This window comes from Heteronotia binoei, chromosome 1, assembly GCF_032191835.1.
Source record: "Heteronotia binoei isolate CCM8104 ecotype False Entrance Well chromosome 1, APGP_CSIRO_Hbin_v1, whole genome shotgun sequence".
Classification (NCBI taxonomy): Eukaryota; Metazoa; Chordata; class Lepidosauria; order Squamata; family Gekkonidae; genus Heteronotia; species Heteronotia binoei.
In genome coordinates this window covers 24,000,883-24,018,030 of record NC_083223.1, presented here as the reverse complement: position 1 = coordinate 24,018,030, position 17,148 = coordinate 24,000,883, and the positions used below count along the sequence as shown (strand labels likewise).

Genomic DNA, 17,148 nt, shown 5'->3' with positions numbered 1-17,148 from the left:
ACAATCTCCTTTACCTTCCTCCCCCACAACAGACACCCTGTGAGCTGGGTGGGGCTGGAGAGGGCTCTCACAGCAGCTGCCCTTTCAAGGACAACCTCTGCCAGAGCTATGGCTGGCCCAAGGCCATGCTAGCAGGTGCTAGTGGAGGAGTGGGGAATCAAACCCGGTTCTCCCAGATAAGAGTCCGCACATTTAACCACTACACCAAACTGGCTCTCCATTTTTCTCCATTCCATTGTTTGCTTTGCCCAAGGAATCTTTCTGCATATCATATTAAATCATACCTTGAAGGTATCTCAGAAACATCATGTTGATGGGCACACCCTATGGTGATAATTTCACCTTTGTTTTAAAAGAACTGAATTAGTTAGTAGTTTAAGGTTAGAGTCCAGACCCAACATGGCTACCTAGCTGGATCTAATTACTGGTTTGTTTCTTAGCGCAAATCACATTATAAAGTTGGGGCCCAAGGCATGTGAAGAGTCATCTTCTCCCTGCATGTCATGATCTTCTGAAGACGATATTGTTTGTATTCCTCGCCTTCTGAGCTGGGTTAGGACATTGGGAGAAGACAGGGCTGTATTGTAGCAGGAACTCATTTGCATATTAGGCCACACCCCCTAATGTAGCCAATCCTCTTGGAATTTACAGGGCTCTTAGTACAGGCCTACTGTAAGCTCCAAGAGGATTGGCTACATCAAGGGGGTGTGGCCTAATATGCAAATGAGTTCCTGTTACAAAAAAAGCCTTGGGAGGAGGTAAGACCTTCTTGATAGTGGTGCCATGGTTTTGGAGATCATTCCACATAGAAATTCCCCTGGCATGTTCTTTGTTTTTGTTTATACAACAATTGAAAAGAAAGTGATTCTGTTTGGCTTTTGTTGCAGTGCAACTAGTATGCACCAAGGGAAGTTAGTGGACCCCTTCCTGCTCATATTGGGGGGAAATTATGAATAGGGAGGGGAGAGCTTTTCATTTGAATGTACTCTAGAATCTTGCACAGCTGGCCTGCATGTTTACTTGTACCCATTTGTAACTGTGCTGATAACCACTTGATAGTTACAGGAGTGCAACTCAGTTTTCTCACTCCTCTCATTGCTATCAGATAAAACTTACCATGAAGGGAAAGGAAACGGTAGGCTACCACCTGCACATGGACATTTTTGCCCATATAACATTTGGTCAAATAATAGGCAGTCTCATTTGAGTAACATCAAGTATTGAGTACCACAGTATCATCAAGAACTCAACCTGGTTGTATTTCTTAGAAACAATTCTTTTTGTTTGTTGAACAGCATTGGCCTCATTTGCTACAATAATTCAAACTGATTTATTTTGAGGAATGAAGTATTACCTAATCTCAGATTTACGCACTTATATGGTAGAGTGAAACATTTCTTTTTTTATGTTGACATTGTTTAAATTTGTTCCTTGTTTTCCTGTCATGTATATTCCAGTGAAATTAATCTTCGCTCTGAGAGTTTACTTAGTAAAATATTTTTCTTTGTAGGCCGAAATTAGCAAGGGTTGTGCTATCAGCACCTGGTTATTATAGCACTCAGTACTACAGCAGTGACATAGCTACTCCATGTTGACAACACATGTGGCTTTATTGCTTCTATTGCTCCATTTTATTTAGGTTGACAGCGATACAATTTGGAATGAAGTACATTCTTCTAGTGCTGCTCGCCTTGCTGTTGGCTGTGTAATAGAGCTTGTTTTTAAAGTGTCTACAGGAGAACTGAAGGTCAGTGCAACACCATCTTTGGTTCTCATCTTGATGTAAGATTGATTCAGAGAATGTTACCTTCATAATCCTTTCCAATCTTGAAATCTATAAATATATAAAGCTGTAGATGAGTCGAGATTCAGAACCTCTCGGAAATTCTGCTAGGCGTTTTTGCTTAAATTACTGTGCAGTAGTATTTTAATGACCATTGCTAGAAATCCTGTGACTCAGGTTAGTACCAACTCAGTTCACTCAATATTGCAATACATTAAGCCAGTACCTGGCAACTTTTAGTCATGTTTCTCTTACTCACAAGCCTTGATTTCTCTAGTGCACTCTACTTGGGCCTGTCACTAAAGAATGTTGGAAAATGCCACTAGTTATTCTAGTTGGAGCAGGATACTAGAGCCATATAACATGGGATTGTTATTAGCTGTATTTGAAAGAAAATAAATCATATTAACAGTGACTTGTAGCAAAGTATCTCATTCTTGAGTCTTTTGAAGGTAGCAGCAGGATAAAAAAAATCCCCCTTACACCTCCCCAATTTAAGTTCCTTGGGAGAGTTTATACTTACATCAGTGTTTTCACTGGCATAACCATGTCAATGCTGGATCAAGACATGGGCTGGAGAGGCTGAGGATTCTAAACCTGACTCCTCCTCCGACTCACTCCATTTGCATGCTCTGCAGAGGTTTCACCAGTGTATAATTTGTTCAGGGCTTAAACACGGAAGTGTGGACCATGATGGTTTGTGAGGTTTCATCAGTTTTCTTTCTTCTTGTGATTTTTTTTTTTAATAACAGAGGTACGAGTGGACATTAAGAGACTGGATGCATGGACAATTAAACCCACATTTTAATCCATATCTGGGGACAGAAATATGAAAACTACATGTTGCCCCTGCACATACATACTGTGTATTATATAAAAGAAGTCTGTAAATGTGACCAGACTTTCCCTCCAGCTCTGGCAAACATGCCCCACAGCTCTGGGAAACCTTTATCTCTGGAGTCAGGCAGCAATTGTTTCCAGGCCAGTTTTTCCAGGGATCTTGGAGAGGGTCTTTTTGTTTTTCTGTTCTACTTTTTTGCCATCTTCTGGGCTTGGATCATAGGTGTCACTGGGTGTGTGTAAAGGGGAAGGTACTTGTGAATTTCCTGCATTGTGCAGGTGGTTGAACTAGATGGCCTTTGAGGTCCCTCCCAACTCTATGATTCTGTGATTACAAAGTGTAATGCTTGCTTACCCTTCTCTGGACTAAAATCTACCTACTAAGTAAAATAGCAGAATTTTTTCAAAATTATTTCAGCAATTCACTGTAAACTTATCTAACTTGTTTGAAGTACATGTAGTTTTTTTTCTATATATCCTACACCATTTCTTTGTTTTGTTTTGTTTTGGTAGAATGGATTTGCTGTTGTTCGACCTCCCGGCCACCACGCAGAAGAAAGTACACCTATGTAAGTACGTGCTGGAAGCACTGATTGTCTACTAAATCATTAGAACCTTGCATGAAAGAAAGCAGCATATGGATGGGGAAAATGGCCTGGTACTGAATTGGTTTAAAGACACTGGATTCTGAGGTTTTTGTAATGCTAATTTTTTTTTATGGTGGTGGTTCTATAATTACCCTCTACAATGTCTTTATTAGGATAGGCTGACAATCTTAATGTTGTAGCAGTTTAAAGTTCTGTCTTTATCTGTGGACAAGATACAATCTCTCAGGTAAAATCTTAGTCCTTCTTGGCTTGCACCCTCCTAGTCAAAAGCCATAAGGTAAGAGAGAGTTCTTCCTTGTGTCCTGTGAATCCACAATTTTAGGAGCCCATCCCTATCCTGATCATTCTGATCTTCTTGCTTCAAGAGCAATTAATCTTGATTAATTCTATCTAACAATTAATTAATATTGGGAGATTTTTATGCCACCTCTCCACAACTTTGCTGGAGGCATTTTCCCGTAAATATAGTAATATTAAAACAAGCAAGCATATTTTTAAATGCTTTGTTCTCAATTTATCCAACCAAAAAGGGGGCTCTACCAATGTATAATGAGGGAAAAGAAGAAAAAAGATGATTCTGCAGTGGAAAAAGAACTTGTATTTCACTTGAAGATCCTTGCATGTTTTGCACACAGCCTTGTCAGGGGATTTACAGTATATACAAAAATATTTTAAAAATCAGTACCCAGCATCAATATTAGAAAATTAAGAACCCAAGACAAACAATATCTATAAAAATACAAGCTAACCATGATGAAACTATAATTTTATACAAACTATTCAACACCGTACAAATACTTTGTCTTATCCAGAGGTTCTTAACATCTAACAGACCTACATATATTCATACTGAACTGTTCACACAGGGTTTTATTTGAGCATGAGATGAAGATTCTCAAAAGGATTTATCCTTTTTGCTGCTTCCAACAGTATGATCCAGTAGACACAGCATTAAATATCTTTAAATTGGTTAGAACTTTAAGGCTTAAGGCATTTTTTAAAGATAATGGATGTTTAGAGCATTCCACTTCTAATCCTTTCCACACTTTCCAAGATAGTTTCCACAGGTTTGCAGTGGAACAGCTAGGCTTGATTCAACAGCTGGGCTACTAGTCTTAAATCCATCTGTCCTCACTTTATGTCCCCGGGTCCAGTTCCATTTGTAATGCAGTCTTTGACAGTGAGATTTTTCAAGACTGGGGAAAATTTAAAAAAGAATACTAAACGATTTAAACAACAGATGGAACGATTTAAACAACAGTGAGAGGAGGGCACTAGGAAGTATCATTCATGATTCAAGTATTACCATTAAAGAAGCAGATGGGGGAGAGCTGTTATTATACAGAGTAGGCAAAACTATGGACTTGAAATTAGGAGACAGCTTTACAACTAGACATACTGTACTTACTTCATGTAGTTATGGCCCAGTAAATGCATATAAACTGAAACTAGGACCTTCAAGAGGGCGTCACTATGGATGAAATCTCTTTATGGGAAAGACAATTCCTCAGTAATCCTAATCCCAGAACTCTGGTGTTTCCTTGCCTATTGCTCATAAAAATGTTTTCCTCCACTTACAAGACCACTGATTTCTGGCCTCAATTCAGTTTTATAACCTGCTGCAGACCAACACGGCTGCCTACTTGGATCCGCCCTTTAAATAGACTTTATTTCAGTGATGGTATCCGACATGAAGGATACCACAGACTTTATGAACAAACTTGATGAAATTACCAACATTGAATTGCATGTTCTGATGTCATCTCTCTTTATACCAGTAGTCCATGGACAGAAGCACTGTTAGCAATAGAGAAGACTTTTAATAACACACAGCACTGTTATCACCTATTCATTCAGAAACAAATTATTTTGGAATACAAAAGGTTATGACACCAGAGGTTGCTAACTAATACACAGAAAAATTTGAAAAGAAGAAGACCATAGATTTATACCCCACCCTTCTCTCTGTACAGAGGCTCAGAGCAGCTTACAATCTCCTTTATATTCTCCCCCCCCCCCAACAGACAGACACCTTGTGAGGTGGATAGGGCTGAGAGAACTCTCACAGAAACTGCCCTTTCAAGGGTAACTTCTGTGAGAGCTATAGCTGACTCAAGACCATTCCAGCAGGTGCAAGTGGAGGAGTGGGGAATCAAACCTGGTTCTCTCAGATAAGAGTCCGCACACTTAACCACTACATCAAACTGGCTCTCTTGAGCAGCAGTTTATTTACTCTAAGGATTATCCCTTTATGCAGTTTGCAGTCTGCTTTATGAATAAGTTTGTTAATGGCAAGTAACTTGCTTATGTTGCGTTATCTGTGAAATATGAGGGTTTTTTGGCATTTTCTATTATGTCATTTTGGATCCCTATTGTATAGAGAAACATGACCTAAAATAAATGATCATTTACTGTATTATATTAATGATGATGTATTCATATTGTGTAGAGGAAACGAGGGCAAGCAGCTAGATTTTTATAACTGGTAAGACCAACAAAATGAGTATATAAAATCTGGATTACCTATTATAAGGAGCAACTAAATTTCCTGGATTTTGTGGTTAATATCAAGAACAGAAAGAGCTGGACAGAAAACCTACAAATAAATACTTTTTCAAGCTTTGATAGTCAGCACCTAGCACTTTTAAAGAAATTTACAGTATAGTCAGTTTCTTAAGGAGGAATTGTACTAAGCTGCAAGATTTCCAAAAATAGGCCCTCACTTGGAGACATAATTTGATCACTAGAGGGTGCCCTAAGCCTTCATTCCAGCTATCATTTCAGTGCTTTATTTCAGAGCAGAGATAATGTGCTTCAAAGGTAAGAAAAAAGGTTCACTTTGAGAGAATGGAGTGCAGCTTCTCTTTTAACCATACAAGAGCACATCCTAGACCCTTGCCAGTCCGGCTTTCGCCCGGGCCACGGGACGGAGACAGTGCTGGTCGCCTTGGCAGATGACCTCCAGCGGCAACTGGATCGAGGTGGCGTGGCGGTGCTGATGTTGTTAGACCTGTCGGCAGCGTTCGACACGGTCGACCATCGGCTACTGACCCGCCGCCTCGCCGGCATAGGGGTCAGGGGGCTGGCCTTACAATGGCTTTCCTCCTTCCTCAAAGGTCGGGGACAAAGGGTGGCAATCGGGGGTGAGCTTTCCCGGAGGCGCACACTAGATTGTGGGGTGCCTCAGGGAGCAGTTCTCTCCCCGATGTTATTTAACATCTACATGCGCCCCCTTGCCCAGATTGCCCGGAGTTTTGGACTGGGTTGTCATCAATATGGGGATGACACCCAGCTCTATCTGCTAATGGATGGCCGGCCTGACTGCGTCCCAGTGAATTTAGACCGGGCACTGCAGGCCGTGGCAACTTGGCTTAGGCTGAGTGGGTTGAAGCTGAACCCGACGAAGACAGAGGTCCTTTGCATGGGGCGCGGCGCTCTGGGAAGGGAAATAACTCTCCCGGTTTTTGACGGTGCGCCGCTGAAAGCAGCGGGCCGGGTCAAGAGCCTGGGAGTCCTACTGGAGCCTTCACTATCAATGGAGGCCCAGGTAGCGGCCACTGCCAAGTCGGCATTTTTCCACCTGAAGCGGGCAAAGCAGCTGGCTACTTTCCTGGAGCGCCGGGACCTGGCAACAGTGATCCATGCGACGGTCACCTCAAGACTAGATTACTGCAATGCCCTCTACATGGGGCTGCCTTTGTGTCGAAACCGGAAGCTGCAGCTAGTGCAGAACGCAGCGGCCAGGCTGTTATTAGGACTCCCGAAATGGGAGCATATACAGCCAGGGCTGCGTGAACTGCACTGGCTGCCAGTTACATACCGGGTCCGATACAAAGTGCTGGTTATTACCTTTAAAGCCCTATATGGCCGGGGACCTGCCTACCTGAGGGACCGTCTCTCCCCATATGAGCCCCAAAGAGCACTGAGGTCAGCAGGGAAGAACATGCTGACTATCCCTGGGCCAAAGGAGGCAAAATTACAGAGTACACGGGCACGGGCCTTCTCTGTTATAGCCCCGTGCCTTTGGAATCAACTTCCGGAGGAAGTACGGGCCCTGCGGAATTTGGACCAATTCCGCAGGGCCTGTAAGACCATTCTTTTCAAGCAGGCTTTTGTAGACGTTGATAGGATGGCTATTTAATCCACCAACGATTTATCTAGTGACCCCTGCCATAATATAAGTGTACAGAATAACATCAGGAAGATCACCGCCGTTTAAACTATGGAACGACCCAGACAGTTGGAACTGGTTTTTAGATCGTTGTTTTAAATTAATGTATAATTTAAATGTTGTTTTAAATCACCTTATATTGTATATTGTATAATTTTATTGAACTGTTGTTAGCCGCCCTGAGCCTGCCTAGGCGGGGAGGGCGGGATATAAATAAAATATATTATTATTATTATTATTATTAAGAACACACTGAAGCACTGGAATATATTCGATGGAATCCCCAGATTGTACCTGACACAGATATGACCAAAAAAACCCTGGTTGTTTCTTTTAAAACAATCTGAGAGCCTGATTAGTGCATTGCAGTACATCTTTACCCACCAGCACTTAGCCATTTTTACTAGCAGTCAGCCTACCAAAGAATGATTTTAGCTGTGGAAACTGCACATACTGTAAGTTTACATGTACCCATTAAGGATTTTTTTTTAAAAAAAATCATTAGTTAGAAAACAATATGTGTTCAAACATTATCCCACATGTAATTCTAGACAGGTTGTTTACATTGTTAAATGCCCTTGCAAGAGCCTATATATGAGGAAAACATCCAGGGATCTCAAAATACATGTTGCTGAACACCAAAAAAATATTTTTGTTCAAAACTAGGTGCTTCTTTAATCCAAAATTGCCTCAAACACAATCAGTCTCTCTGACATTATCTTCTGGACTGTTGAAAAAGTGAAGAGTCATGACACAGTTCTACTAGAAAAAAGAGGAATGGATCTTCAGACTATGGATGTGCATAAACTGAGCCGTTTATACAGTTGTATAAACAGAGCCATTTAAGCCCCTGCTTTCTGCTCTCCATGTTTCTTTTTGGGGGGGAAGAGCAGAAAGCAGTGGTTTATATGTTTCCATCCATTCACTCAGCTTCCCCCCCCCTTTTTTTTCTTTTTTTCTTTTTTTTTGTGAAGAGCTCTTCACAAACTGCCATGAGCATCAGAATTTGTGAAATCTTGTAACAGTTCTTAATTTTGCAAACATGGCTTCACAAACTGCCCAAAATTTGTGGTAAACTTTAGTTCATCAACCAGTTTGTGCCCATCCCTAATTGCACTTTCTCAGGCCCTGAAGAAGCAGGTTCATAGCTTGGCAGCACTGCTGGATCCTGGCTTGCAGTTGTGACTCAGATCTCTTCCATGGAATGTTGTGGTGTCTTAATTGGTTTTGGCTGATGCAACAGATCCTCACAACTGGAATCTGGGAGTGATGGTCTGTGCTGCGGTCACATGCAGGTTAGGCTCTCAGCAAGGAGAAATGTTAACATGTTGTATCCTCTGAAAAACTTATATATTCCATTGTTTTTCAGGGGTTTCTGCTATTTCAATTCTGTGGCAATTTCAGCTAAACTTCTTCAGCAAAGACTGAATGTGAGCAAAATCCTCATAGTGGATTGGGTAAGTGAAACAACTTTCCAGTATAATCACAATATATACTAGAGGGAAGCAGAAAGAGGATCAGATAGAAAAAATATTTTGCAATCTCCTCATCTTTGTTTTATTTACTTTACTTATAGTCTGATTTTATTGCTGGAGGCTCAAGCGGATCAGATTTTTTTTTAAATGCTATGACATACGATCAATAATGCAGGACTAGGACTGCAGAATTAGACTATAAACAATGCAGATTAAAGAATAAGCAAAATAAAAAATACCATGCTTTCATACATCATAACGTGTCTAGTGCCACAGGACTAGGATTACAACATTAGAAGACAACAAAAATAATACAGAGCTTAAGGCAGGGTGTAGTATAAAACAGTGCAGAATGGAGCTATAACGGAAGTGAAACAAAGATGATGCCTAGAAAAATCATAGTAGTAGACTACTATCTGTCTGATTGTTTCAGCCACTCCCATTCTTCGTTCCAAGGTTCTGTCTGTCCTGAACTTGTTTTTTAAAAATTAAAAAGTAATAGATGTTATGCATAATTTATTTGACAAAAACCTTATCAAGTGTAACTTAGTGAAAGAGTGCTGAAATGGTGTGGAAGATTCTCAAAACAATATGTCAGAATCACTCCCTAGAACTACACAGTGGTTGAATAGTTTTATTGTATGTGGCCATTTGCCATTACAATATAAAATCAGTTATAAAGACTTACATTAAAAAATATTGTACTTAAAAACCAAATCTTCAGATTAAGACTATGCACTTCTAAAATTTAAAGAATACATCATTTGATAGATTTAAAATCATATTAACTATGCTGACCTAGAGAGCTCAATGTAGTGCATTACTAGGAGCTGCCTTGGATCTATCTTGTTTAGCTGCAAGGGCAAAAAGCACTGCCTTGCATGAGAACAGAGATGTTAATGACATACATTCATCCTTTTCCTCACTTTGGTGTCCTGGGATAAACACTTGAGAACCTTAACAACCATCAAGAGCATTGACATAAATTGCATGTATTTATTTAGAACATTTTATATTCTCCTTTCCAAAGGAGGATGCTGGAATTTTCTTTCTGTTCTTCAGACTGGGTGTATCTGTTGTAAGGCTTTGGTTTTTTATGTTGGCTTATACCGTCATTCTCATCATGCCATTTGGTTTAAAGAAAACACTTATCTTTTCCTGCTGTTGTCCTTTCTTATCTAAACTGCGGGAACTTTGAATTAAGACCAGCTTCCCTTTCTCAAAGATTCAGCTCATCTGAGTCACATTATTCTTCAAGTAAGCTTTCCTGGTGGCTGTAGCTGTAAGCATTCAGACCTCTCTCTGACATCTTCTGTTTAGATAGCTGAAGAAGGAGTCACTGACTACTATGTCTTCCACCATGACCACGCAGAATGATCTGCAAACTTCATTCATGAAAATGTCTAATTTATTTTGAGGTTTTAGTTTTAATCCTGTTAGCCGCTCACTGTGTTCCTGAAATCACGACTTGTGCGAATATAATTATGCAACCCACAGGCCGACAACAGAAGTCACCCCAAAAAGAGCCAGCTGGAAATAGAGCGCCTGGAAACTTCCTGATGGTGCTCAGAAAAGGGGAAGGCCATGGGCATCCAGGGAGCACCTGGAACACTCATGTGCCCCATCCACGGCTCTCTGGGTGCTTCCCAGCCTTCCAGACGGCCGGGGAGGTTCCTTGGAGGCACCCCAGTGAAAAGGCACATATGGTGCCTTTTCAAGCCGACTCCCAACAGCTTGGGGGTGGGACGGGGATGGGAGGCAAATGTGTGCGTGTGGACATGCTTTTTTGGTCCACTGCCTCCCATCCCCGGGGCGGCTTTAAATGCCCATCTGTTATCATCCACAGTTTCCTACATCCAGCCTTTCCATAAACAGGATTTTTTTGGAGAATGAACATGAAACAGTTCATTAGAATTAATTTTAATAACAATGTAATATTTTTTCTTCTTTACTACAATTTCTTTTCCTGCAGGATGTGCATCATGGCAATGGTACTCAGCAGGCTTTCTACAATGATCCAAGTGTACTTTATATTTCACTGCATCGGTATGATGATGGAAACTTCTTCCCAGGCAGTGGAGCTCCTGATGAGGTAATGTTAAATAATGATAAATGCAATATTTGCAATGATAGAGTGTCCCACAATTTTAAAAAGCTGTTCAGTTAATAAAACACTGGCCTGGTGAGGGGTCTGGAGACCAAGTACTATGAAGAAAGGTTGAAGGAGCTGGCTATGTTTAGCCTGGAGAGGCATCTGCTGAGAGGTGATATGATCACCATCTTAAAGTACTTGAAGGATTGTCATATAGCTGACGTCGTGGAATTGTTTTCTGTTGCCCCAGAAGGTAGGATTAAATCAGAAGAGTTTCTGGCTCAACATTAGGAAGAACATCCTGAAAGTTAGAGCAGTTCCTCAGTAGAACAGACTTCCTTGGGAGGTGTTGGGCTCTCCTTACAAGTTTTTAAACAGGCTAGATGGCCAGCTGACAGCAATGCTGATCCTGTGAATTTAGGGGGAGGTATTTGTGAATTTCCTGCATTGCACAGGAGGTTTGACGAGATGATCTTGGGGATCCCTTCAAACTCTGTGATTCTATACCCTTTGCTCCACACACACTTCTGTCTGGGCACAGTGGAGGTGGTCCTCTACTATGGAGCTGACTTCTTCTGGCACTAGGCACTATTCCTTGTGCTAGACCAATTTTTTCAAGGAGTCTCAATGAATGAGAGGAATGCAATTTGTAGCAGTACACCACCCTTTCACTCATTTACTAATAGAAGACATAGAGCTCATAGTGCTTGGATGGAATCACGGGTTCTATCACAAGTTCTGTGATTTTATCCAAGCACTATGATCTCTTTGTCTGATGTTAGCTCCGTGTCTTGATTCAATATTCTCCAGTATCCAGAAAAGTTGTCTTCATTTGACTGATTCATCGTTGTCTCCTTGCATTAATGATTTGGAGGTCTACAAACTCCACTTATGGATATATAGTTGTTTTTTCTGAGGGAACTGTGTACTTATTTTATTAAATATGCATATGTTTACTTTTGGTGCCTGTGAGCCTACTTTGCTGTGTTAAATTATTATTTTGCTGTTAGCCACTGGCTAAATATTTTCACAATATTAGAGTTTTGCAATTTGTTCATTGTTGCTGTGATTCATGGTTGGCGATTTCTTGTTTTGCATTCCTGTGAGATGTTAGCAGTTTAGTAACCATCTAAAGCATAGTAGACTTACTACGGGCAGGGGAGGCCAAGATGGTGGAGACATCTGCCACCTCAACCCAGAGGCCTGGTAGAAGCTCCATTTTACAAGTTGTGCAAAACAATAGCAAGTCCTGAAGGGCCCTAATTTCAGCTGGGGCAAGTTTAAAAAGGCCCTGGCCCTGATTATGCTAAGTGGATGTCTTTTGGGCCAGGTCAGTAGTGGCAGTGGGGAGGGCTGGCAGTGCCAGGGAGGGAAACAAGAGAAACTGCAGACAATGTAAACAAAAAATAGAGACGGTGATGCTTGGCCACCATTTGTAAGACTGTATTGCCATCCCAGTAAACATTCTTAGGGGTAGCAGTGGCAGTGAAGGCATTTATGCATGCAGATTATCATCACTGAAGGTGGAATGTTTTCCTGCAGTGATCAGCAGGTATTGTTCCAATTTTAGTATATGTGCTGCTGAAGCAAGCACACGATCAATAAAAATGCTGGTTATTATTTGTAAAGTATGTCTTTCATGCCAGGAAACTAGCCGTAGTTGTTGCTCTTCCTGTTTTAAAGGGTGCTACTTCCTTTTCATGAGTACATCCCTTCCCCTTTGGATGAGCCCCCCCCCCCAAAAAAAACCCCAACTTGTTTGGTTTTGAGTGTGTTGCTCATAGTCTTCTGTGAGAGTGTGCCAGGTGGAATAAGTGACATTTCAAAAGATATTCAGGTGGGTAGCCATGTTGGTCTGAAGCGATGGAAAGACGCTTGAGTCAGGTGGCACCTTTAAGACAAACAAAGTTTAATTCGGAGTGTAAGCTTTCTGAAACAGTGTGAATGCACAAGAAAACTTATACTCAGAATTAAACCTTGTTGGTATTAAAGATGCCACCAGACTCAGATGTTGTTCTATTTTGAAATATATGTATGACTAATACAGGCAGCATCAAAATATGTAGCTGGGGAAATAGACTGAAGTTATGAGAAAATTCATGATACTGTGGCAGAGCTACAAATGACAAAGTTCTGCATGGGGTGTTCTTAAGATTCTGCTCACGTCACCTCTCTATCATGGTTAAGTTCCCACTGACTGGGGCACATAGTATAGCCACTGAGCTTATCTATTGGCTATTGAATTAGAATAAGGCATTGCACTGAAATAATGGGTTGGATCCCACAGAAGATTTCTCCAGATGGAAGGGATTTCAGTCTCTAGGGGAAGGGGGCTTGTATTTTTACCTTCCATGTGTTGAATGTGGGTTTTTAAAGCTATCCCAGGGTTGTTACTGGCATAAGATCAGTCTGGCACCTGGGGCATGACCAAGGCTGGAGAGGTTTAGAATGCTCATTAAGCCTAGTACACTCCTAAAGCTGCACAGTTCTGTGGCAGATTGGAAGTTACACTGCCCCAGTGATGACACATTGTGGCACTGGCATATCTCCACATATGTTGTAGAGCTTAATTTCCATGGCAGTTGAGAAAATGCTTACACAGTACTTTCAAATGTAACTGTTTCTACTGATGAAAATTGTTAGTGATTTAAACCAAAAATTCTCTCGAAAACTACAAGCATGGTAGATTATTTTTAATACTAAAGGCTGATGAAGCCTATGTCTGTCTTCCATCTCATTCGCACTGCCCAGTTGGGACAGGCAGTGTAGGTAAGCCAGCTGTACTGATTGTACTGATTTGTAGGACAGCTGTGAAGGTCATAGAGATACTGCTTAGAAAATGCAAGTGAAAATTTTCCAGCGGTTTACCTGTCTCTTTTTTCTTCACCCACTTAGGTTGGCATAGGACCAGGTGTTGGTTTCAATGTTAATATGGCGTTTACTGGTGGTCTTGATCCACTAATGGGAGACACAGAATACTTGACTGCTTTCAGGTAATCCCCAAATCTCACTGCCTTTTTTCTGGAGACTTCTCTCTAAATTAAACATGCCATCCTTGAAATTATCGTGTATATTCTGTCTTTGAGTTTCTAAGCCAAAACAAATAAATAAAATTTTCCCAGCTGATGCTAGTAACTGTTGAAAGTAGAGTTGACAGCCTTCATGTGGAATCTGGAGATCTCTTGCTATTACAACTGAGATCTGGATATTTCTAACTGATGCTTTGTTATTATACCCTCCTGAGGGGTCCCTCCACTCTCCAAATTCCACACTCCTCAGTCAACCTGTAAAATCTCAAGGTATTTCCCACCCAGATCTGACAACCCAAGTTGAAAGACATACACTTATGCCATGCTTCCTGCTCACATGCATGCATCATGTATTGCCTTTGAAATAAGAAATTTGTTGTTAAGCAAAACAGAATTGCCATTGTGAATAATTCTGTGCATATAATAATCTTTCATGCATATAATAAGCTTGCTGCCGTTAACATACATAAAAACAAAGTATGATTCTATGGGTTTTTTTCCAGCTTCTGTCCATTAGTCCCAAAAGCAAAGCCTCTGGTTTCAGTTCTATATTGATCTTTAAAATCTCCTGAATTAATGAATGTATTTTATCCAAAACTTTCTGGCTTTATTACATGACCACCATACATGAAGGAATTTCCCTTCACATTCACATTTCCAACTTAAATTTGAAATACCTTTATACGTTCTGGCCAATTTCTCCAGAGACATATACCAGTGATACATCATCTTTAAAAAATTCTCTTTAAGGCTAGACCTTAATGTAAATATCAGTTCTTTCACTCACGTTTTGCCACATTTGTATATTATGTCCAAAATTATTAGCCCATTTTATCATGAATTCTTTTACTTGTTCTTCCTCTGTTTCAAATTTCAACAAAAGTTTCAAATTCTATCTCGGCATTCAAAACCATAGTCTTTTATCTACTTTAAACCATGTAGGAAAACCATTGGCAAATATGTCCTCTTATCATATCTTCTCTTGATTTTATTTTTCATTCCCTTGAGAAAGTCTAGCACATCATGATTTGTTAAGCATTTATTTTCACTTGTCATTTCTTGTCTATAATGTGCTTCTTGTGGTGACAGCTATAAGTGTATTTTTGGACACAGGCTGGGTTTGCATTTATTCCATATTCCTCTAAATGGCATGTCTAACATAGTGTTTTTTAAACTCTACATTAACCTTGGCTTTAATGTACCACAAACATCCAGCCACCCAAACCTCAGATCATGTCCTAATTCCAGTACCTTCTATTTCTCATCAACATCCACTCTTTCATCCAAACTAAACAACATGCAATAAAGTATAATTTCAAACCTCAGTCCTCCTCTTTCCTTTTTATTTTGTAATATCTTATATTTAACTTGTGTTTTTCCCTCTGTTGCATATAAAGTAGTTATGTCTTTTTGCCACTGTTCAAATGATGTCTCAGTTATCAAATCAGGAATTGTCTGAAATAAGAATAACATTCTGGGTCTTCACTCCAATAATCTTCCGTTTCTCAGCATTCATCTTAATCATGGATATTCTTCCCAACAATGACAGTTGCAATTTATCCCATCTTGGCATGTCTTTTTTTATTTCGTTCCAAGTCTTAGCATAATCTTTATGAAATAGCATAGAACTCATATTTGTCAAAGTGATACCCAAATACTTTACCTTCTTTTCCATCTTAAAGCCTGTCTTATTCATCAGTTCTGTTTACTCTTGTGTATTCTAATTTTTGGCTAATGTCTTTGTCTTCTGTTTATCAACCTTAAAGCCTGCTAATGCACCAAATTATTTCAATTTGGCTATTAATAATTCAGTTCCTTTTAAAGGATCTTCCAGAACCAACATCAAATCATCTGCAAAGGCTTTTAACTTATAAGGCTGTTTCCTCCCCCCCCTCCTTTACACCCCTAGTTTTCTCATTTTGTCTTATGTCTGTATTCAGTACTTCAAGAACAATAATAAAAGAGGGGGCAATGGGCAACCTTGTCTTGTTCCTTTCTGTATCTCACATGGTTTGGTCAGCTCTCCATTAACAAGTATTTGTGCTGTCTGTGAAGTATAAATCAATTTTAGCAGTTTTATAGACTTCTCTTCCAAATCCATGCCCTCTAAAACTTTAAACAAAAAAAGTTCAGTTCAGGTGTTCTAAAGCATTCTCTTCACCAAAGAAGATCAATGTAGCTTGTTTTACAGTTCTCCAAATGTTCTAGAATATCTAATACAGTTTTAACATTGTCCTTCAGTTGTCTTCTAGGTAAGAAATTCACATTTATCTTTGTGAATAAATTCCTACAAAATCATTTTAAGTTTTTCAGCTAATATTGTTGTAAACAACTTGTTGTACATCTTCTAAATTACACCAGGAACCTCTTAAATCTTCATAACTTTATTGATAATACTGTCAAGCATGCGGGTTCAATGACGAGTCGAAGTTGATACAAAGACTACGTTTATTGATAGACCGATACTTTCTGTGTAACAGGTTCTTGAGAGTAATGCTGCCAATACACTGATACAATACTTTTAAAGCTTACTTCAAAAGGATTCCAAGGGATGGGGGTGCGGGGTAGCTCACACACATAAACTATCATAAATGTCTACATTCTCACAGTGTTATCAGGACTCTGTCCTTGCTTTCCCCAGATGTACTGTACTCCCTACCAGGAATGTATGGGAAGGTGCTGATTACTTCTTCTCTTGTTAGTTTCAGTTCTCACTACTTCTACTTTTAGGCAATAAAGCAAGACGGGGGAAGGGAAAGAATAACAATGCTAGCAAAGCTGGATCCTCCATGATGTTTCACAGACCAGGTTTAGGCAGGACCCTATGACAATCAATTATCTATGGAATTTCACCATGCTTGACAAATACATTGTTAAAGGGCATTTTGAAATCTTATTTATTTATTAAAATATTTGCTTCCCTCTTGGCTCAAGGCAGCTTGCAAATTAAAAATTAACATTAAAATAAAAGCCCAAGTGTGCTCCCCCAATGCCTGCTGTTCAAAGTCCCTGTAGGCAAACACACAGTACCTCCTGGAGGCCTTCACACCTCTTCAGGGAATCCTTTCTGTAGAGCAGGGGCCACAACGGAAAAGACCCAAGCTCTGGTCAATGCTAGGCCCTTCGCTCTGCCAGCAGGTGGCAGCCTAA

At 40.1% G+C, this 17,148-nt stretch overlaps 1 protein-coding gene across 3 annotated transcripts in view; it reads left to right on the top strand.

Annotated features, from left to right (window-relative positions):
• HDAC4 (histone deacetylase 4) overlaps window positions 1-17,148 on the top strand; it is a 182,049-nt gene that overhangs the window by 145,925 nt on the left and 18,976 nt on the right. For all 3 annotated transcript variants that reach the window (XM_060232591.1, XM_060232607.1, XM_060232600.1), the window contains exons 18-22: window positions 1,640-1,747; window positions 3,137-3,192; window positions 8,772-8,859; window positions 10,850-10,969; window positions 13,865-13,962. In XM_060232591.1, coding sequence (XP_060088574.1) covers window positions 1,640-1,747; window positions 3,137-3,192; window positions 8,772-8,859; window positions 10,850-10,969; window positions 13,865-13,962 — 470 coding nt within the window. The remainder of the gene's footprint in view (window positions 1-1,639; window positions 1,748-3,136; window positions 3,193-8,771; window positions 8,860-10,849; window positions 10,970-13,864; window positions 13,963-17,148) is intronic.